This window comes from Echinops telfairi, unplaced genomic scaffold (genome assembly GCF_000313985.2).
Source record: "Echinops telfairi isolate 266 unplaced genomic scaffold, ASM31398v2 ScPeMD7_29;HRSCAF=101, whole genome shotgun sequence".
NCBI classification, from domain to species: domain Eukaryota; kingdom Metazoa; phylum Chordata; class Mammalia; order Afrosoricida; family Tenrecidae; genus Echinops; species Echinops telfairi.
In genome coordinates this window covers 9,483,662-9,499,748 of record NW_022103926.1, presented here as the reverse complement: position 1 = coordinate 9,499,748, position 16,087 = coordinate 9,483,662, and the positions used below count along the sequence as shown (strand labels likewise).

The window sequence follows — 16,087 nt, the reverse complement described above, 5'->3', positions numbered from 1 at the left end:
AATATATGATTACATATCATTTTGTGATTAATCACTATGCTTTAATTATGTTTAGTGATGCTCAATTTGTAACAATGAAAATACATCCTGCCTATCAGCTATTTACATGACGATTCATAACAGTAGCAAAATGACAGTGATGAAGTAGCAATGAAAATAATGTTATGGTTGGGGGACCCCACCACAGGAGGAACTGTATGAAAGGGTCGCGGCATGAGGAAGGTTGAGAACCACTGCTTTAAACCATCGCAGCCCAGAAAAGCCTCTGGAGCAATTCCATCCCCTGACACACGGGGGTCGCTGTGAGTCGGTGGGATCGAGTAACAACACTGAACTTAAAGGGCCACTTGGAGTTCATCCCCCGCAGCAGGGAGCTGCTTGCTTTTGTGTTCAATCCTGCTTTGAGGTGCAAAGAGGGCCACCCAGAAAGCAACCTGAGAAGGTCCATTTCTCACAATTTCCCCCACGCCCAGAGATAAGATATGACACACCATCAAACACCTAAACCTGAACAGACAGAACCTGAGGGGCCTGTTCTGTATTTTTTCTGGGCTCTCCACCTTGGAGGTGGCTGGCTCTGTGCGCATTCCTGTTTCTGTTCTGCCAAACTCTGCCATCGATCCAGTCAGTGCCCAACCAATAGCGTCCTTAGAAGACAGGGTAGAATTGCCCCCTCTGGGTTTCTGAGACTGTCACTCTATAGAAGTGGAAAACCCCATCTGTTTCCAGCAGAGCAGCTGGTGGTTTTGAAGGGCTGACCTTTTGGTTAGGCCTCCTGGCACAGTGTACACATTCCCCCAAGTTAGATGATACATAAGGTATTTTATTCATGTGGTGCGCCCTACCAAAGGCCCCTATACAACATTTACACTGTCACATAAGGGGACACCAGGGCCAGATGTCACAGGCTGGCCCTGCATGCAGCCAGGAAGAGTGCCCCTGGGGAGCAGCGCCAGGCCTAGTTAGATTGTTTCAAGGGGCAACTCCAGGCCTGATTCCTGGTTGGGAATTGGCACACACCCGCTTTCTTTTAACTAAAGGACGTTGGTGCATGACTGCTCATGGGCGTCAGGGTAGGGGGATGTCCAGGGAGGTCTCCAGAGTGGACTCGCTGGGTGGACCCTCCCCAAGCCTCTTGGAGTCCAGGTCATCTAGGGCACAGAGCTGCACGCCATCCTGGGCGAGACGGGCACGCAGCGTGGGTGCCATCAGGACTCGCAGCTCGTGCAGCCGCTCCCAGGAGCAGGAGAAGGCGTCTGGGCCCTCGCCGCAGCCCCCAGCCGGTGGCACGCTGGGGTAGCCAGGGTGTGCCATCAGCTCTACTGTCATGGTGCGACCCGCCGGAACGTTTTCCAGGGCCCGGGCCAGCGCCCCTGCCACGCGGTGCGCGGACATGTGGCGGCCGCAAGTGCTCAGGCCCACGAAGGCGTCGGCCCACCTGTGGGCGCGCGCAAGAAAGGGGAGCCATCAGCGGAGGGGGTCTGCAGGGTATTGCAATGGGTAGGGGTACAACTGGACGGGGGTGGGTGGGGTGGGGACAGGGGGCCTCACCGCAGGCCGTGGCGGGTAAAGGGCCCCATGGCGGCCCGGGCATCTTGCTCCACCGCGCAGGCGAAGGACAGCGCTGGGGCCTCCAGCCACGCACAGCCGCCCACCCCGCGCTCCAGTGGCAGCCGGGTGAAACGTACCCCGAAGGCCTGAAGCACTTCGGCGAACACCTGGCACACGCCTGCGAGCAAAGCCGAGCCGAGCACCCATCTCTAGGAGGGGGCACACCTCCCACGGCCCCCTAGCATCCTTCCATACCTGGGGGCACTTCCAATCTGGGAGCACGCCCATTACTCTGCACCCCTGGGGGACACCGCCTACCTGCGCCCACCCCCCACATGGGAGCCAGGCCCCTCCCACCTGGAAGCACGTGTACGTGCTGGTGCCCATCCACGTGCGTGGGGTCCCTGCCCAGCAACTCCCGGAAGCGGCTCAGCTGGGCCTCCAGCTCCTCCCGCACCTGTACGGGGAGGACGGTGATCCCTGGAGCGTCTGCAAGGGACCCATCGCGAGGGACTCCGGGGAGGCCCCCTCCGTCTGCCGGCTCCGGAGGACGCATGACACCGCCGACAGCACCCGCCCCGCCCGCTCCCTGCACCTGTGCCAAGGCCACGTCTCCGGCCGCCAGCGCCTTGCGGAACCCCATCTTGCCGAGGAAGAAGCCTTCCGGCCCGAGCAGCGACGAGGCTCCGTGGCGGGCCGGGCCCACGGGGCGGCCCTCGGAGAGGTTGGCGTGGAGGCCGGTGGGGATGCTGTGTCTGTGACCGGCGCAGGAGGTCAGGCGGCGCGCGGGTCGGGGCGCCGTGGGCTCCAGGATCACCCCGCCCGGGGGAGGGCCTCTCACCTGCGAGCCAGCTCGGCCGCGCTCTCCGTGGCCACACCGTTGACCAGCAGGGACACGCTGGTCACTGCCCCCACCAGGAAGGCCTCGACGATGCCCTCGTCGCGCCGCGGGCAGTAACCAAAATCGTCCGCGGTGATGACCAAGTGTACACGCGGCCGGGCCATCCTGCTTTCTGACCCCAGCTCCAGAGCGGCGGGGCGGGGCGGGGCGGGGGGTGGGAAATAGGAGGAGAGGGAGGAGACAGTGCAGGCCCCGCCCCCGACGCCCTTCGAGGCCACGCCCCCGACGCGTGCACACCTCCCCTGCTCAGCCCGCCTACTGTGGCCGGCTTTCTTATTGCAGCGCTGGACTTGGCTTTGACCGGAAGAGCCTGCGCTTTGCTACATACACTTGTTAGGAGGCCGGCGTGTTCCTAAGGATGCCGAGACTCGTCTTACACACGTCGGACGCGTTGTCAGGAGAGGCCAGGCTCTGGAGGACCTCGTGCTTGTTTGCAAAGAGGAGAGGAGCCAAGAGGTGGGAGGCCTTTCACAAGATGGGTTGAGACTGGGGCTGCCACCGTGGGCTCAGCCATAGGAACAATTGTGAGGATAGCACAGGACCCCGCAGGGGTTCCTCATTGCTGTGGTCCGGTCGCTGGGCGTCGGAACCGACTCAGGGCACCCCACCACAGAAGAGGAGCGACGACACGGCAAAGGTACAGACACTTTAGAAGCATCAACCACGTGAGCTCCAAAGGGCTGCATTTACCCAAGGACAACCTTGGGGAGACTTAGGAGAGAAGGGAGGGAGACAGGAAGCAACCGGAGGAAATGGGATCCTCCAGGTTACACTGTGGGATGGCGTCGAGACAAAGTCATTGAATGGAAAGCCGATCTACGCTGTCCATCTTTTTTTTTTTTTAAGGATGAGGTTCATTTTATTTTATTGGGGGCTCTGACAGCTCTTATCACAATCCATATATCTATCCATTGTGTCAAACAGATCTGTACATATGTTGTCATCATCTTTTTCAAAATATTTTCTTTCTACTTGAGTCCTTGGTATCAGTTCCTCATTTTTCCCCTCCCTTCCCCACCCTCCTTTCCCCATGACCCCTTGATAATTTATAAATTGTTCTTTTATTTTTTTTCATGTCGTACACCAACCGCTGTCTCCCTTTACCCACTTTTCTGTTGTCCATCCCCCTGGGAGGGGAGCCATACATCGATTATTGTGATAGGCTCCCCCTTACTGCCCACTTCCCTTACCCTCCTAGTATCAGTACTCTCTTTTTGGTCCTGAGGATTTTATCTGTCCTGGGGTCCCTGTGTTTTAAGCTCTTATCTGTACCAGTATACACGTTCTGTCTAGCCAGATTTATAAGGTAGAATTGGGGTCATGGTAGTTGGGCGGGGGGAGCATTAAAGAATTAGAGGAAAGTTGTATGTTTCGTTGTTGCTACACTGCACCCTGACTGGTTTGTTTCTTCATGTGGACCATTTGACAGGGAATGTCCAATTAACTACTGATGGGGTTTGGGTCTCCACTCTGCCCTCCCCTCATTCACATCAGTATGATTTTTTTGTTTGCTTTGGGTCTTTAATGCTTGATATCTGATCCCATTGACACCTTGTAATCACTCGGGCTGGTGTGCTTCTTCCTTGTGGACTTTGTTGCTTCTGAGCTAGATGGCTGCTTGTTTATCTTCAAGCCTTTAAGACCCCAAGCCTTTAAGCTATATCTTGTGATAGCCAGGCACCATCAGCTTTCTTCACCACATTTGCTTATGCACACATTTTGTCTATGTTGCCCCCTTGAGCCCCCACCCCCAAGCATCCTACTCCCTTCTTGACATCAATTTTAGATCACTTATTCTTCCCTTGTCCCTGGGTTTGTTGGCAGCCCCTTTCTTTCCCCCACCTCCACCTCCCCCGTGTCCCCCCCAGAACTGTCCGCCCCATTGTTCTCTCCTCTGGATTGTTCATCCTGCCTATCTTGTCCAGATAGACATGCATAGACAATAATATGTGCAAAAACAAAGCAAAGCAAAGTATAATAAAAAAATAAAACAAAAACAAAAATAAATTCATTAATTAAAAACCAACAGCCAAAAAAAAAAAAATAAGCCCTCAGACAGTCCCAGGTCTGTCTGTTGGCCTTTATGTGTGTTTTCCAGTTGAGCCCACTGAGGTGCCACGCCCGCCCCAAAGTCCACCTTTGGCATGTCTCGGGGACTTCATGGCTTGGCTTTGCTCCCCGTGCTGCTCCGCTGCATGTCCTTAGTGTTTTGCCCTGGTGCCGTGGGGTCAGATCAAGCACCTCTCCTGCAACAAAAGGATGAAGTTTCTAATGAAAAACTTACAGCAAAAGAGGAAGTGGCCCGAGTGGCAAGAGCCAGAGCCGGCCGGGGCTACTCGGAGGCCTCTGAACTCAGACCGGAAGAGCTGGAGTTGCAGTTCAAGGAGAATGAACAAGAGCAGGGCCAAGAGAAAGCCTGGGAGCCGGGCCCAGCACAGTGCCTGAAGGAAAGGGACCCTCAGACCAGCGGTGCTCAAGAGGAGCATGGGGGACCTTCACAGTGCAAGTGCTGGGACCTGCGGACCGCAGGCTCTCCACCCATCAGTGCCCTGCAGTACGAGGCCAGGCAAGCTTTGGGTCAGATTTCTGCCACCACCCTCCTCCCCACCATGACCCCCAACAGCCTGGCCTTGACCCCAGGCGACAGTGCTTGAGGTCAGCAGACAGACGCTAACACCTCTAGTGACCAGCATCCCCTTTGGTGTCACGGAGGAGCCCCCGATGGACTAGTCTTGGCTGTGGAGATTTATGCAGACTAACCAGGACAAGCACTTTGCATTTGGGGAGTTCTGCTCGGTGGAGGAGATCCCCCAGGTCATGACCTTGGACAGACTTATCCTCCAGGGACAGTGATTGAAGGTCAGAAGACCTCCTGTCTTCCAGGCGATTGGTCTATGTCCCTGCAGTTGTGTTCCCTGCGGTGCCTGATGCAGCCCACAAGCCCTTCCTCTTGGGCTCACCTCACTACTCGAATGACAGGGGAAGGAGCTCTTGACCTCGTTCAGGTCTCTCCGAGTCTTTAACCTGGACAAGGGACGGGGCTGGTCTTCTCTTTCTTTCCTGTCTTTTGTAATGACCTTTTGCTTTCGTCATGAATGCTGCCCTCCCACAGCTCCTCCGTGTTCAGTGTATCAAATCTGTTCTTGAGATGTTCTTGAAATCCACGTGAGATAGACTCAAGGTCCTGTTGGGGCTCTTGTCGCCTTGTTTCCATTTGCTTCACTTTCCACCTGGGCTTACATACGAACAACTGATGGGGATTTCCACACTCAGCCCCTGGCTCGGTTTTAGCTGCTGATAATGAACTTCCCACAGGTGTCAATTGTATTCCAGCTGGAGAAGAACATGTGTCGCTTTTTGTGTTGTTGGGAAAAAAAAAAAAAAAGAGATTGGCTACGAACAAGTCATCAATCTTGCAAAATTCTATCCTGGCATCTTCAGCTTCGCTTATAGCACTAAGGCCATGTTTTCCAACTACTGTTCCTTCTTTGTTTCCAACTTTTTTCATTTCCAATTGCCAATATTTATCAATGCATCTCACCAACCCCCATTGATAAATATTGGCAATTGGAAATGAAATTTATCAACACTGCATGTTCGATCAATTTCTGATTGAAGATGTTGGTAGAATTCTTCAGTGTCTTCATGACTAGCTTTTGTGCTAGAATAAGCAATCATTTAAGATGCAAAAAGTTTTAAGAAAAAAAAAAAGTTTTAAGAAGATAAAAAATGTAGCAGACAGACAAGAAGGATGTCTGGAAACAGGAAGCTCACTGAGAGAGCAGAATAAGCAATAAAACAGTGAGTGGATGCACTGTCTTGAATTCGTTCAGACAGAACCTTCCCTAACTCACACTAAACAGATCTTTTAAAAAAAATCATTTTATTAGGGGCTCACACAACTCTTATCACAATCCATCCATCCATCCATCCATCCATTGTAAACACATCTTTTTAAAGATCACCTGATCTGTAAACTCTCATCTAATTCGTAATGAGAGGGTTTTTTTTTTCCCTTTAAAGGGTGTGTGTGTTTGATATTTCATTTGAACATACAACTCAAACAAACTCACTGCCATCAAATCAATTCTGACTCATCGGGAGCCTCCTGGTCGACAGAATAAAACTGCCCCTAAGGGTCTCTGACACTATGACTCCTGACCAGAGTGGAAAGTCTTATTTTTCTCCCACAGAGCAGCTGGTGGTTTCAAACTGCTGACCTTGAGGTTCGTAGTCCATTGGTAACCTGCAATGCCATCAGGGCTTCTGTAGAAAAGAGGAGAGAGCATCCCAGAGCTCGGCCCACTGTTAACTTGTCCTGCCCTTCTGGTATTTTCTCTAAGCAACTAAACACAGCCAGTTCCTCTTTTTCCTTACCCAGAGGGATTTGTCTCTGTTGCATTGTTTGGAGTGCGTGATGAGGGTCCTCCTTTGGTAAGCAGTGGCTGTGAACACAGAGGGTCAATGAGAAAGAGGAAGGCTTTCGGGCAGATGGACTGACCCAGGGGCTGTCACAACGGGCTCAAACATGACGATAGCGGTGAGGATGGTGTAGGACTGGACAGTGTTCCCTTCTGTTGAACATACGGTCACTGTGAGTCAGAGCCACCTTGACAGCACCTACTATGAGCCATCTTGTATTTTTATGAGCCATTTCCATTCTTGTTTTAGTGGCCTAATGGGTTTTTTGGTGGATTTTTCTAAGAGGAGACGTGTTCAAGAACTCGAAACAGTCAGGAAACAAACCCTTGAAGTGAACCATATGTTTTTGTTCAGTTTGACAGTTGCTTCTTAATTTCGTTTTGTGTTTTGGAAAGAGAGGAAAAAAAAAAACACCAAGGGAAACATATATTAACAATACTTGGATTAAGAAAGCCTACCTAGACCACACCAGAAGGATCCGATGTGGAAACCCCACTAAGTGAAGTGGGCTTTATCTCAATCTGACCTGTACCCCTTGAACTTAAGGCTGAAACTCACTAGTGTGAGAAGAAGCTGATGACGGTTACCTCCATGGGGTTGTTGGGTTCTGGTTTGGATCTCTTGCCTTGACATTGCCCAGTGAAGGGTGGGCCGGGACTACTGTATACTTACTATTTTAATGCCTTCCTTGCTTTATTATGCCATGTATTAATCTGTTAGACACGGTCCTTCCCCTGCCAATTTATAGTACTGAAGTTTGCCTCTCTCACCAACCCCCATTGTTTGTGTGAATAGTGTTCAGTCACTGAAGAGTTTAATCTGGGCAAGTCATAAAGAAAGAAAGCATTGGCCCATTTCCCTCTCTGGAACCCCAGGTCACAACTTTAACATTCATAAGCTCTTTTTTTCTCCCCTTCCAAAAAACAAAACAAAAACAAACTCACTGCCATCGAGTCGATTCTGTAGGACAGGGTAGACCTGCTCCTTATAGGTTTCTGAGACGGTCACTCCTTTCAAGAGTAGAAAGTCTCATCTCTGTCTCCCATGGAGCGACCGACGGTTCGACTGATGGCCTTGCCGTTATCAGCCCAACTGAGCCGCTACGCCATCACCAGGATCCTCAGTATTTGCGGCAGGCCTGGAAACCGAGCCGTGCCGTTCCTACTTCACGCGAGGGAGCAGGCCCAGCAAGGGGACGTGTGCTCTCAGAGAGGACCCTGTCATGAAGACTGGAACTGGGCTGGGGGGCCGGGGCAGGGGAGGGGGCTTTGGGCCAGCACTGGGTCTCTAGGTGTGAGACATCAGAAGAAAACTACCGAAAGAAGGCGACTGCCTACCCTGGTGGCATCGTGGTTCTGCATTAGCCTGTGATCTGCAAGGCACAGGTTGGCAACTACCAGCCGCTGTGCGGGAAACAGATGGGGCTTTCTACTCCCTAAGTGGTGGCAGTCTTGAAAACTCACGGGGTAGTTCTATCGTGTCCTATAGGGTCACTATGGGTAGGCGTCGACTCAATAGCCGTGAGCTGAGCCTTGGAGCAAGTTCAGTTCCAAATCTGAGGGTGTCAAAGGGCAATTGTCTCTTCCACCAACCTCTGTCAGACCAGTCAACTGGTCTGTCTTTTTTTTTAAATTAATAAATCATTTTATTGGGGGCTCTTAGAGCTCTTATCACAATCCATACATCTGTCGTATCAAACACATGATGTACATGTGATGGTACATATGTTGCCATCATCGTTTTCAAAACAGTTTCTACTTGAGCCCTTGGTTTCGGCTCCTCTTTTTTCCCTCCCTCCCCCACCCTCCAGAACCCTCAATAAATTAGAAATTATTTTCATATCTTACACCATCCGCTGTCTCCCTTCGCCCATGTTTTTGTTGTTCATCCTCCTGGAGGTGGGAGGTGGGGTTGAGGGCAACCTGGTCTGTCTGATGCTTTTGAGTTTTGTTCCACATTTTTCTCCCCCTCTATCAAGGATCTCCCACTTTCAGAGCAGTTGGGAGTAGTGGCTGGGCACCATCTACGTCTTCTGATTTCAGGGTTGTGGAGGCTGGAAATTTTATTTTGTTTTCTTTTGAAGATGGGCCAGACACTGGAAATATTAGGCATGAAGGTACTCAAAAGGGTGCTATTGAGTGAAAAAGAAATCACCCAGTTCCGGATGAGCTCTGGGAAGGCTGCCCAAAGGAGGGGACGTGTTGAGGAGTTTACTAAGGAGAGAGGAGGTAAAGATGTCCTTTTGGGGCACTGGTGTGTTGCGCCCATCCTCTCTCCACCCAGCCACCCTCATCCCGCCCTCTCAGGGGTGGGTGAGTGGGGGCGGGGTTTAGCAGCATCTCAAGGCCAGAACTCTCACTGGAATGTGGGAGTGAAGCAGAACCAGGTGAGGCGAGAGAGGAGTCCAGACGGCCCCGCCCCATTATTATGCGCAGAATGGCTAGTGGGTCCGTGCACACCAATCAGGACGCAACATGCAAATGAGCGAGCCACCTAGGCCGGCGGCCCGAGCTCAGCGTTAGTTAGTGCTCCAGGCAGTGCAGGCGGGCACCGACTGAGCGCGTGCAGGTGAGCGGGTTCACCCTGGGTTTGGAAGAAGGGAGGGCCAGGGACATCCTCCGGGACGCCCACCACCGACAATGCTGTACATGGTTGTGTGGGGGGGCTTAGGGGGTGCGAGGGGTGGAGGGGCCGCTCGTGGCAGAGCTGGTACCCTCAGCCCGCTGTCTCTTCTCAGCAGAGAGAAGGCGGCAGTCGTGCAGCACGATCGGAGCCAGCCGGAGCATTAATGGCCAGATGCCGCCACCACTCCGGGTACCTGGCGGACGATGAGGCAGGCCACACGGTGTACATGCGGAGGGTGAGTGTGCTCTCTGGACCTCTTAAAAACCCACGGCGCCCCCTGTTCACTCCCCTTGAACTCTCCCTGGGCCAAACCAACCCCACGGACCTGGAGTCAATTCCGACTCAGCGACCATGACAGAGTAAAACTGCCCCCTGGGGTTTCCCGGGCTGAGTCTTTATGGGACCCGACGGCCTCCTCTGAATCCCTTGTCGCAGCCAGTGGGAGATGGCTACCAAGCCTCCACCGGACCTCCTTCCTGGGACTTTATCTTTGACCAAGGCAGAGCCCTGGTGCCACAGTGGTTGGGAACTGGGCCCCTAACTCCAACATCAGCCCCTCTGCGGGAGGAAGACAGGGCTTTCTACTCGGGATTGCTATTAGAGGGCATCAACTCACAGGCGATGAGTGAGTTTGGTGGTCCCCAGCCAGCTTCTTCTCAGAACCCTCCTCTCCCTCGGGTGGTCTGGGAAGGGCTAGGTACACTGACCAGGGGTGCAGAGAACAGGACCTCAGGTAGTATAAGGAGCCAGGCAGTGGAGTCTAGTCAGGGACCTCTCCCACACTGCCGATAGAACACTCCAGAAAGCGTGGGCAGCGTTGTGTTTGCCCCTTGTCACCATGCAGTGCGGGCAACACCAGAGAAATGTGCATCAAGGAGGCTGGCGGGGTGGGGGAGGTGCTAATTACATTCTGACTTTGCAGATGAGGAGGGCTAAGGTAGCATAGTGGTTACCCATTAGGCTGCTAACTGTAAGGTTGGCAGTTCGAACCTACTAGCCTCTCCTCGAGAGAAAAATGGGGCTTTCTCCTCCTCAAAAGAGTGACAGTCTCAGAAAGCCACAGGGGCAGTTCTATCCTGGTGTAAAGGGTCACTGTGAGTCAGAATTGACAAGTAAAGCCGAAGTCCTGCTCCAGAGCTACCCAACACCAAAACACAGTTTCCCCCTCTATTGCCTCTCTCCCGCTCCCCTCCCAGGGTTAAGAAGGGTCTCCAGCAGGCCCCTCCTTCTGCAGGGAATCTCTACCCACCTTGACATACCCATCTACTCAGGTGCAGCCACCCCGGAAGCCGCTGTTCCCGGAAGTGGGCCCAACCTCCAGGCTGAGGCACGAACCGCATCAGCCATCTTTGTATGGACAGGAAGACTCGGCTCCCCGGAGCCACCACCAAACCGCCTGGGGCACCCAGCCCTTTGGCACTTTCTTGGATTTCCTGGCCGAAGGGCAGGTGCTGGACAGCCTACAGACTGTTGTGGAGGACGCCACGGAGTGGGTAGCGAACATGAGGACGGAAGCTGGGGGAGCCCTAGTGGATGTGCAGGACCCCATAGAGGCCCCTTGCAATGGACACCGGATTCGGGTCCGACCCAGCCTCAGTACTGTGCATCGACACCGGGCCAGGCCCAGTTTGTGCATGGGCTCTCTCAACAACTACCCGTCCTGCTCCAGCACCTCGTCCAGCTCCTGCAGCAGCTTCTTTGTAGGTGGGCTGGGCTGGCGGAGCAGAGACAGCGACCTGGAAGCTCCTGGAGTTGGGCCCCTACCCCCCATGAAGGACAGACTGCTTCTGGAAAGGAATTTGAAGCGACTGATGCATCTGGAGAAAAGAGGGGTGAGGTCTAGGAAGCTGAGGGAGAGTGGGGGGGGGCAGGTGGGGTACAGCTCCAGACTGGGCTGAGTTGGCAGGGCTGCCTCACCTCCCCAAGTCATCCCAGAATTCCTCAGCGGCCTCTCTCTCCCTCTTTCCCTCCCTGTCTGCAGAAATGTCATAGCATGAACTCCTCACTGTGGGACTCCCGGGGCAGCCAGGGCAGCAGTCAGTGGACGCCTGAACAGCCCTTGGCCTGGTTCTCAGAGCTGTTGGGCTCGGGCTCAACCACGCCTGCGGCCTCCAAGCTGGGGCCTGCTCAGCAGGAGTTTGTCTATCTGAATCGGGAGTTCCACAAGGAAATGAAGTCTTTGCTGAACGGGCCGGACTCCATCCATCTGCCAGGCTACTGCCCAGCCCGAGAGCCCCACCGCACATTGGACATGCTGGCCAACCACCGCCTCTTCGCCGCCCTGCAGCACGTGGTCTGCCATGCCGTGGAAAAGCTCACTGGTGCCTATTGCCACGACGGTTACCCACTCTTCTCCCCGGAGACCAACAAGCCCACCCCGGAGCCCAGGCCAACGCCCAGCTCAGAGAAGCCACTGAGCACCGTCTCAAAGTTACCCACCAACAGGAAGGAGTCCAACAACCCACTCCCTACCATAGCCTCCAACCCCAAGATACGACGTGGCCAGAAAACTGCCAAGAGCAGAGAACAGGGCAGAGTCAAGGAAGAAGTCTTGCCCTCTTCTGGCAGCCAGGTGGTCACCAAATTCAAGCCCAAGGTGACACCCACAGGAGCACTCAAATTTCCCGGCCCCTCACCTTCCAGGCCCGAGAAACTTGACAGGTCCGACTGTGAACCCCAGAGCCAGAGGGACCAGCTCTGGTGCGGGTTGCCCCCCATGACGAAGATCCCTGGGATAGTGGTGGATGTACCTTCTAGCCAACCCTGCTCCTCCTCCCTAGGGTCCCCCCAGCAGGGCCCCTCCCACCACATCATGTCCATCTTCTCCCCTCGCCCCTCCTCAAGAGGCCACCTCTCTTTCTCCTTTACTTCACTGCTTTCCAAGAGGGTCTCTATGAGAAAGGACCCGGGGTGTGGGGGCGGCGGGGGGGCAGCTGTGAAGAGGGGCAGCTCCTTTTAATCACACCTCCTAGCAATCCTTGTCACCTGGCTGGGTGCCCCGCACCATGAGCAGCCACGTCAGCAAGGGGACACGATGGTGGGGGGTAGGGGGACCAGGAACCCCCGTCAAACAAATGACAGGGATTGTCAAAGGCAAATAAAGGTTATTTTTTAATGCTGGGTGCCTTTTAAACATTTCTAGGTGAGGTGTGGAGCACCCCACTCCCAGAGGTTTGATGGTTTGGTGTTTGATTCTCCTGCCTCACAGACAGTAGCCTAGAGCCCTCTCATCCAGGATCCAGGGGTCTGAGGCAGGCCCTCCTAGCCCTGCTGCTCCCCCGGGGAGATGCCTGGGAGCAGGGAGTGGAAGACAGAGGTGGGCTTTCTCAAGCTGGCAGATCCTAGCTCCAGCCCTGGGTCCAGCTGGCAGACCCACCACCGCCTACGGGTCCCTGTGCCAGCTGCCCTGCCCTGCAACCAGGCCTGAGTAGGGACTGCAGAAGCCCCCAGCGGCACATCTCATGCTTGGCTGACGCTGTGTCTGTGGCCCCTGGCTTTGACAGAGAGTGACAGGTGTTACAGGGTGGTCAGCGTGTGACCAGGTTGGCGCGTGCATGTGCAGAATGTGTGCTCCTTAGCCACCAAGACGTCACAGCAGAGTGAGTGTGTCAAAGGTGTGACCAGGGGAGCACTTGTGTGGGTGAAGAGACCGGGGTGGCTGCTGGGGGGAGGGTCCTTGGGTGGTCATTGGGGTGAGGCTGAGTGGGGGATCAGGGTCATGACATGTCCCTTTTCCTCCCCCTGCTCCTACACAGAATTCCCAGGCCAAGTTAACCAAGAAGAAGCCGCTGCCCTGTATCTCCAAATCCACCTCGTCCCCCTTCTCGGACCCCTGGGAGGAGGAGGGCCTCAATTTCTTGGTGGAACAGGCGGTGGCCTTGCTCCTGTGCAAGTATCAGTTTGAGAGGGGCCTCACCAAGCAGCTGGGTTTCATCTCCTTCACAGTCACCGAAGTGCTCCTTGATCTCCTCTTGGGTTTCAAGAAGGTGGCCAAGGCTGGCATCCGTCTGTCCTCACAGATGAACTGGTCCTGCCTGTTGCAGAAGCTAGAAGAGAGGGTGTCCCACCAGACCTCACAGCGCAGCACCTCTCAGCACCGTCCCTCTCCGCACAGCATTTCCCAGAAAAGGCCCTTTCGGCGCAGCATCTCCCGCCGCACCTCTGAGTCACCCTCTACACAGCCTAAGTCCACCACGGACCCGGAGGAAGCCAGCATCCACAACACGGAGCTGCCGAGTTCTCCGGAGCTTACTGCTGAGAAGGAGCAGGAAGAGGAGGAGGAAGAGCAGGAGGAGGAGGAAGAGCAAGAGGAGGAGGAGACGGGAGAGGAGGAGGAAGAGGAGGAGGAGGAAGAGGAGGAGGGAGAGGAAGAAGAGCAGAGCAGCCTATCAGAACCCAAGCTCTACAAGTCCTCCAGCAGAAATGCTGCCTCCAGTTCCTCCAAGTCCCAAGAGGAGATGAGCGTGGAGATCCGAGATGGCAGTGACGGAGATGAGGATGGAGCCCTCTCTACGGACGAGGCTGAGCCCACTGCTCAGGCTGAAGTCAAGACCATCATGACAGTGGGTCCCAGGGACCCCCCGTGACGCCCCTCCAGGAGTCACACCAAATACTCAATTCTCTGCTGGCCATCCACCCACCCCCTCCTCGCCCCCATGCTCCTGAGCAGGGGTCAGACGGCTGGCATCCCCACCAGGAACCTTGCTGAGAACCCCCTCAAGGGAGCCAATGAGAACAATAAAAAGAATGCGTTTTGTTAAAAAGAAGATGTGGACCGCGTTCATTGGAAAGTACGTCTTCCTCTTTTCAGTGCGAAACCCCGTTCTTGACTTTTACAATAGTGGTCTTCTCCCCTGTGTGTGTGTGGGATGGGCGAGTTGCCCCCCACAGCGTGTCCTGCAGGCACACGCCAGTGGTGAAGTGTTTTGTACATGTGTCCGTCGTCTTTCACATTGCATTGCCTTGTCTTGTGTGTGTAACATGCCTGATTGACTCAGTCTTCCATGGCTCCGAAGAAAGAGGAGGCTTTCTACTCCCGTCGAGAGTCACAGTCTTGGGAACTCACAGGGGCAGTTCTACCCTGTCCTATGGGGTGGCCATGAATCAGAGTAGATTCGATGGCAATGAATTCTTGTTTTTTCATGGCTGGTTTCCATAGTTTGACTATCACGATTTGTGCTGTGATACACATGAGTCACGTTGTGTTAGGCACTAGAGAAACAAATTCATAGACACTCATGGGTATAAGAAATAACTTTATATAAAAGAGAAATTATATATTAAGAAAACATCCCAGCCTAGTCCAGACCAAGTCCATAAGTCCGATATTCGCCCATATGTCAGATACCAATCTATAAAGTCCTCTTCAGACTCACGAAACACATGCAATGAGGCCGAATGCAAAAGACCACAGGCCAGTGGGTGGAAAGTCTTGTGGGTCCAGTGGTGGTGTAAGCATTCAGCCCTGGCAGGGTTCTCTGCGTGACTTCTCCAGCTCCGAGTTTTGACTGCCATCAGCCTGTCTCCACGTGGCTCGTCAACAAGAATGTCTCGCAGGGAGTGAGCCTGTGTCCTGGCTGCAGTGAGCTATTTAGCTCCTTAGCGCCTGCCAATGAGGTCATCAAGCTACGACCTGATTGACAGGCTAGACTCCACCCCTTCACTTTGAATCCTCAAATTGACACCAGATTATGTAACCACCGCACACATGCTATGGCCCTAATGTGTCTAGGATATATACCAATTGGAGAGAATGCTGAGTCATCTGACGTTCCTATGCACCATGTCCCCGCCCCACCAGCAGTGTATAGGGAGGGGTTCCCCTCTCTACATCCTTGCCGGCATTTGTTTTTCCCTCTCGGTTCTTCTTTTTCCAAGTTTGCTATGAATGCTGGGGTGAGATGACCTCATTGCTGTCTTGATTTACATTGTTCTAACGGCTAATCCCATTTCCCCCCATATGTTTGTTGTCCAAGTATGTTTGGTTGCAAGAAAGCTTCCTGAACCAGCCACTCCCTCTCAGACATGCTCCACCAGAGAGAGTAACGCTGAGCAGTTTAGTAAGAGATCAAAGAAAGGCCATGTGAGAGAGAAACAGAGGAGAGGAGGGGAGAAGGAGGAGAGAGAGAGAGAGCCTGAACAGAGTGCAACATCTGTCATTTATTTTGACATTCCATCTTGCAAGAATAAGGCAAATGGGAATCTCAAATGTTGAAACCAGTCCTTACCAAAAAAAGTCTCATTACTACCTGAGCTAAAACTTTGAGTAAATGCACACAAAACAAACTGTACAGGGCAAAAAATGTGTGGGCATATGACTGATGCCAAAAATAATAATAATAAAAAAACCAACTTCACTGCAATCGGGTCAATTCTGACTCATGGTGACCGTAGGGTAGAGCTGCCCCTGTGGGTTTCCAAGAGTACAACTCTTTACTGGAGTAGAAAGCCTCATCTTTCTCCCGCCAAGGGGCTGGTGGTTTTATTTATTTTTTTACTTTTTAATGATAACCAATTTCAGTTTAAAAAAATTTTTTTTAAATAATCATTTTATTAGGGGCTCATACAACTCATCACAATCTGTACATA

General features: G+C 53.4%; 2 protein-coding genes across 3 annotated transcripts; one reads left to right on the top strand and one right to left on the bottom strand.

The window, feature by feature from the left end:
* Window positions 1-802: 802 nt before the first annotated feature.
* YDJC (YdjC chitooligosaccharide deacetylase homolog) lies at window positions 803-2,562 on the bottom strand. 2 transcript variants are annotated; one of them, XM_004716363.2, is made up of 5 exons: window positions 2,393-2,562; window positions 2,147-2,306; window positions 1,909-2,008; window positions 1,552-1,729; window positions 803-1,438 (listed from the first exon to the last, which is right to left on the bottom strand). In XM_004716363.2, the coding sequence occupies exons 1-5, from the start codon at window positions 2,554-2,556 to the stop codon at window positions 1,069-1,071; spliced, it is 972 nt and encodes a 323-aa protein (XP_004716420.1). In that variant the 5' UTR covers window positions 2,557-2,562; the 3' UTR covers window positions 803-1,068. The 2 variants fall into 2 exon arrangements, with proteins under 2 accessions (XP_004716420.1, XP_030741338.1); XM_030885478.2 differs by lacking the exon at window positions 1,552-1,729 and having other exon boundaries at window positions 1,329-1,438.
* A 423-nt stretch (window positions 2,563-2,985) lies between these two features.
* On the top strand, window positions 2,986-14,085 carry CCDC116 (coiled-coil domain containing 116). Its single transcript, XM_045289573.1, has 6 exons — window positions 2,986-3,089; window positions 9,612-9,734; window positions 10,771-11,331; window positions 11,445-12,245; window positions 13,255-13,781; window positions 13,935-14,085. Exons 2-6 carry the CDS (start codon window positions 9,663-9,665, stop codon window positions 14,083-14,085), a joined length of 2,112 nt encoding a protein of 703 aa, XP_045145508.1. The 5' UTR covers window positions 2,986-3,089; window positions 9,612-9,662.
* The last annotated feature ends 2,002 nt before the right edge of the window (window positions 14,086-16,087 follow it).

Coding starts and splice junctions, on each gene's coding strand:
- YDJC (XM_004716363.2), bottom strand. CDS start 2,556: ATGGCCCGGCCGCGTGTACACTTGGTCATCACCGCGGACGATTTTGGT. Junction 2,307..2,392: donor GCGGCCGAGCTGGCTCGCAG/GTGAGAGGCCCT, acceptor CGCCGGTCACAG/ACACAGCATCCCCACCGGCC. Junction 2,009..2,146: donor GAGACGTGGCCTTGGCACAG/GTGCAGGGAGCG, acceptor CTCCCCGTACAG/GTGCGGGAGGAGCTGGAGGC.
- CCDC116 (XM_045289573.1), top strand. CDS start 9,663: ATGGCCAGATGCCGCCACCACTCCGGGTACCTGGCGGACGATGAGGCA. Junction 9,735..10,770: donor ACACGGTGTACATGCGGAGG/GTGAGTGTGCTC, acceptor CCATCTACTCAG/GTGCAGCCACCCCGGAAGCC. Junction 11,332..11,444: donor TGCATCTGGAGAAAAGAGGG/GTGAGGTCTAGG, acceptor AGAATTCCTCAG/CGGCCTCTCTCTCCCTCTTT.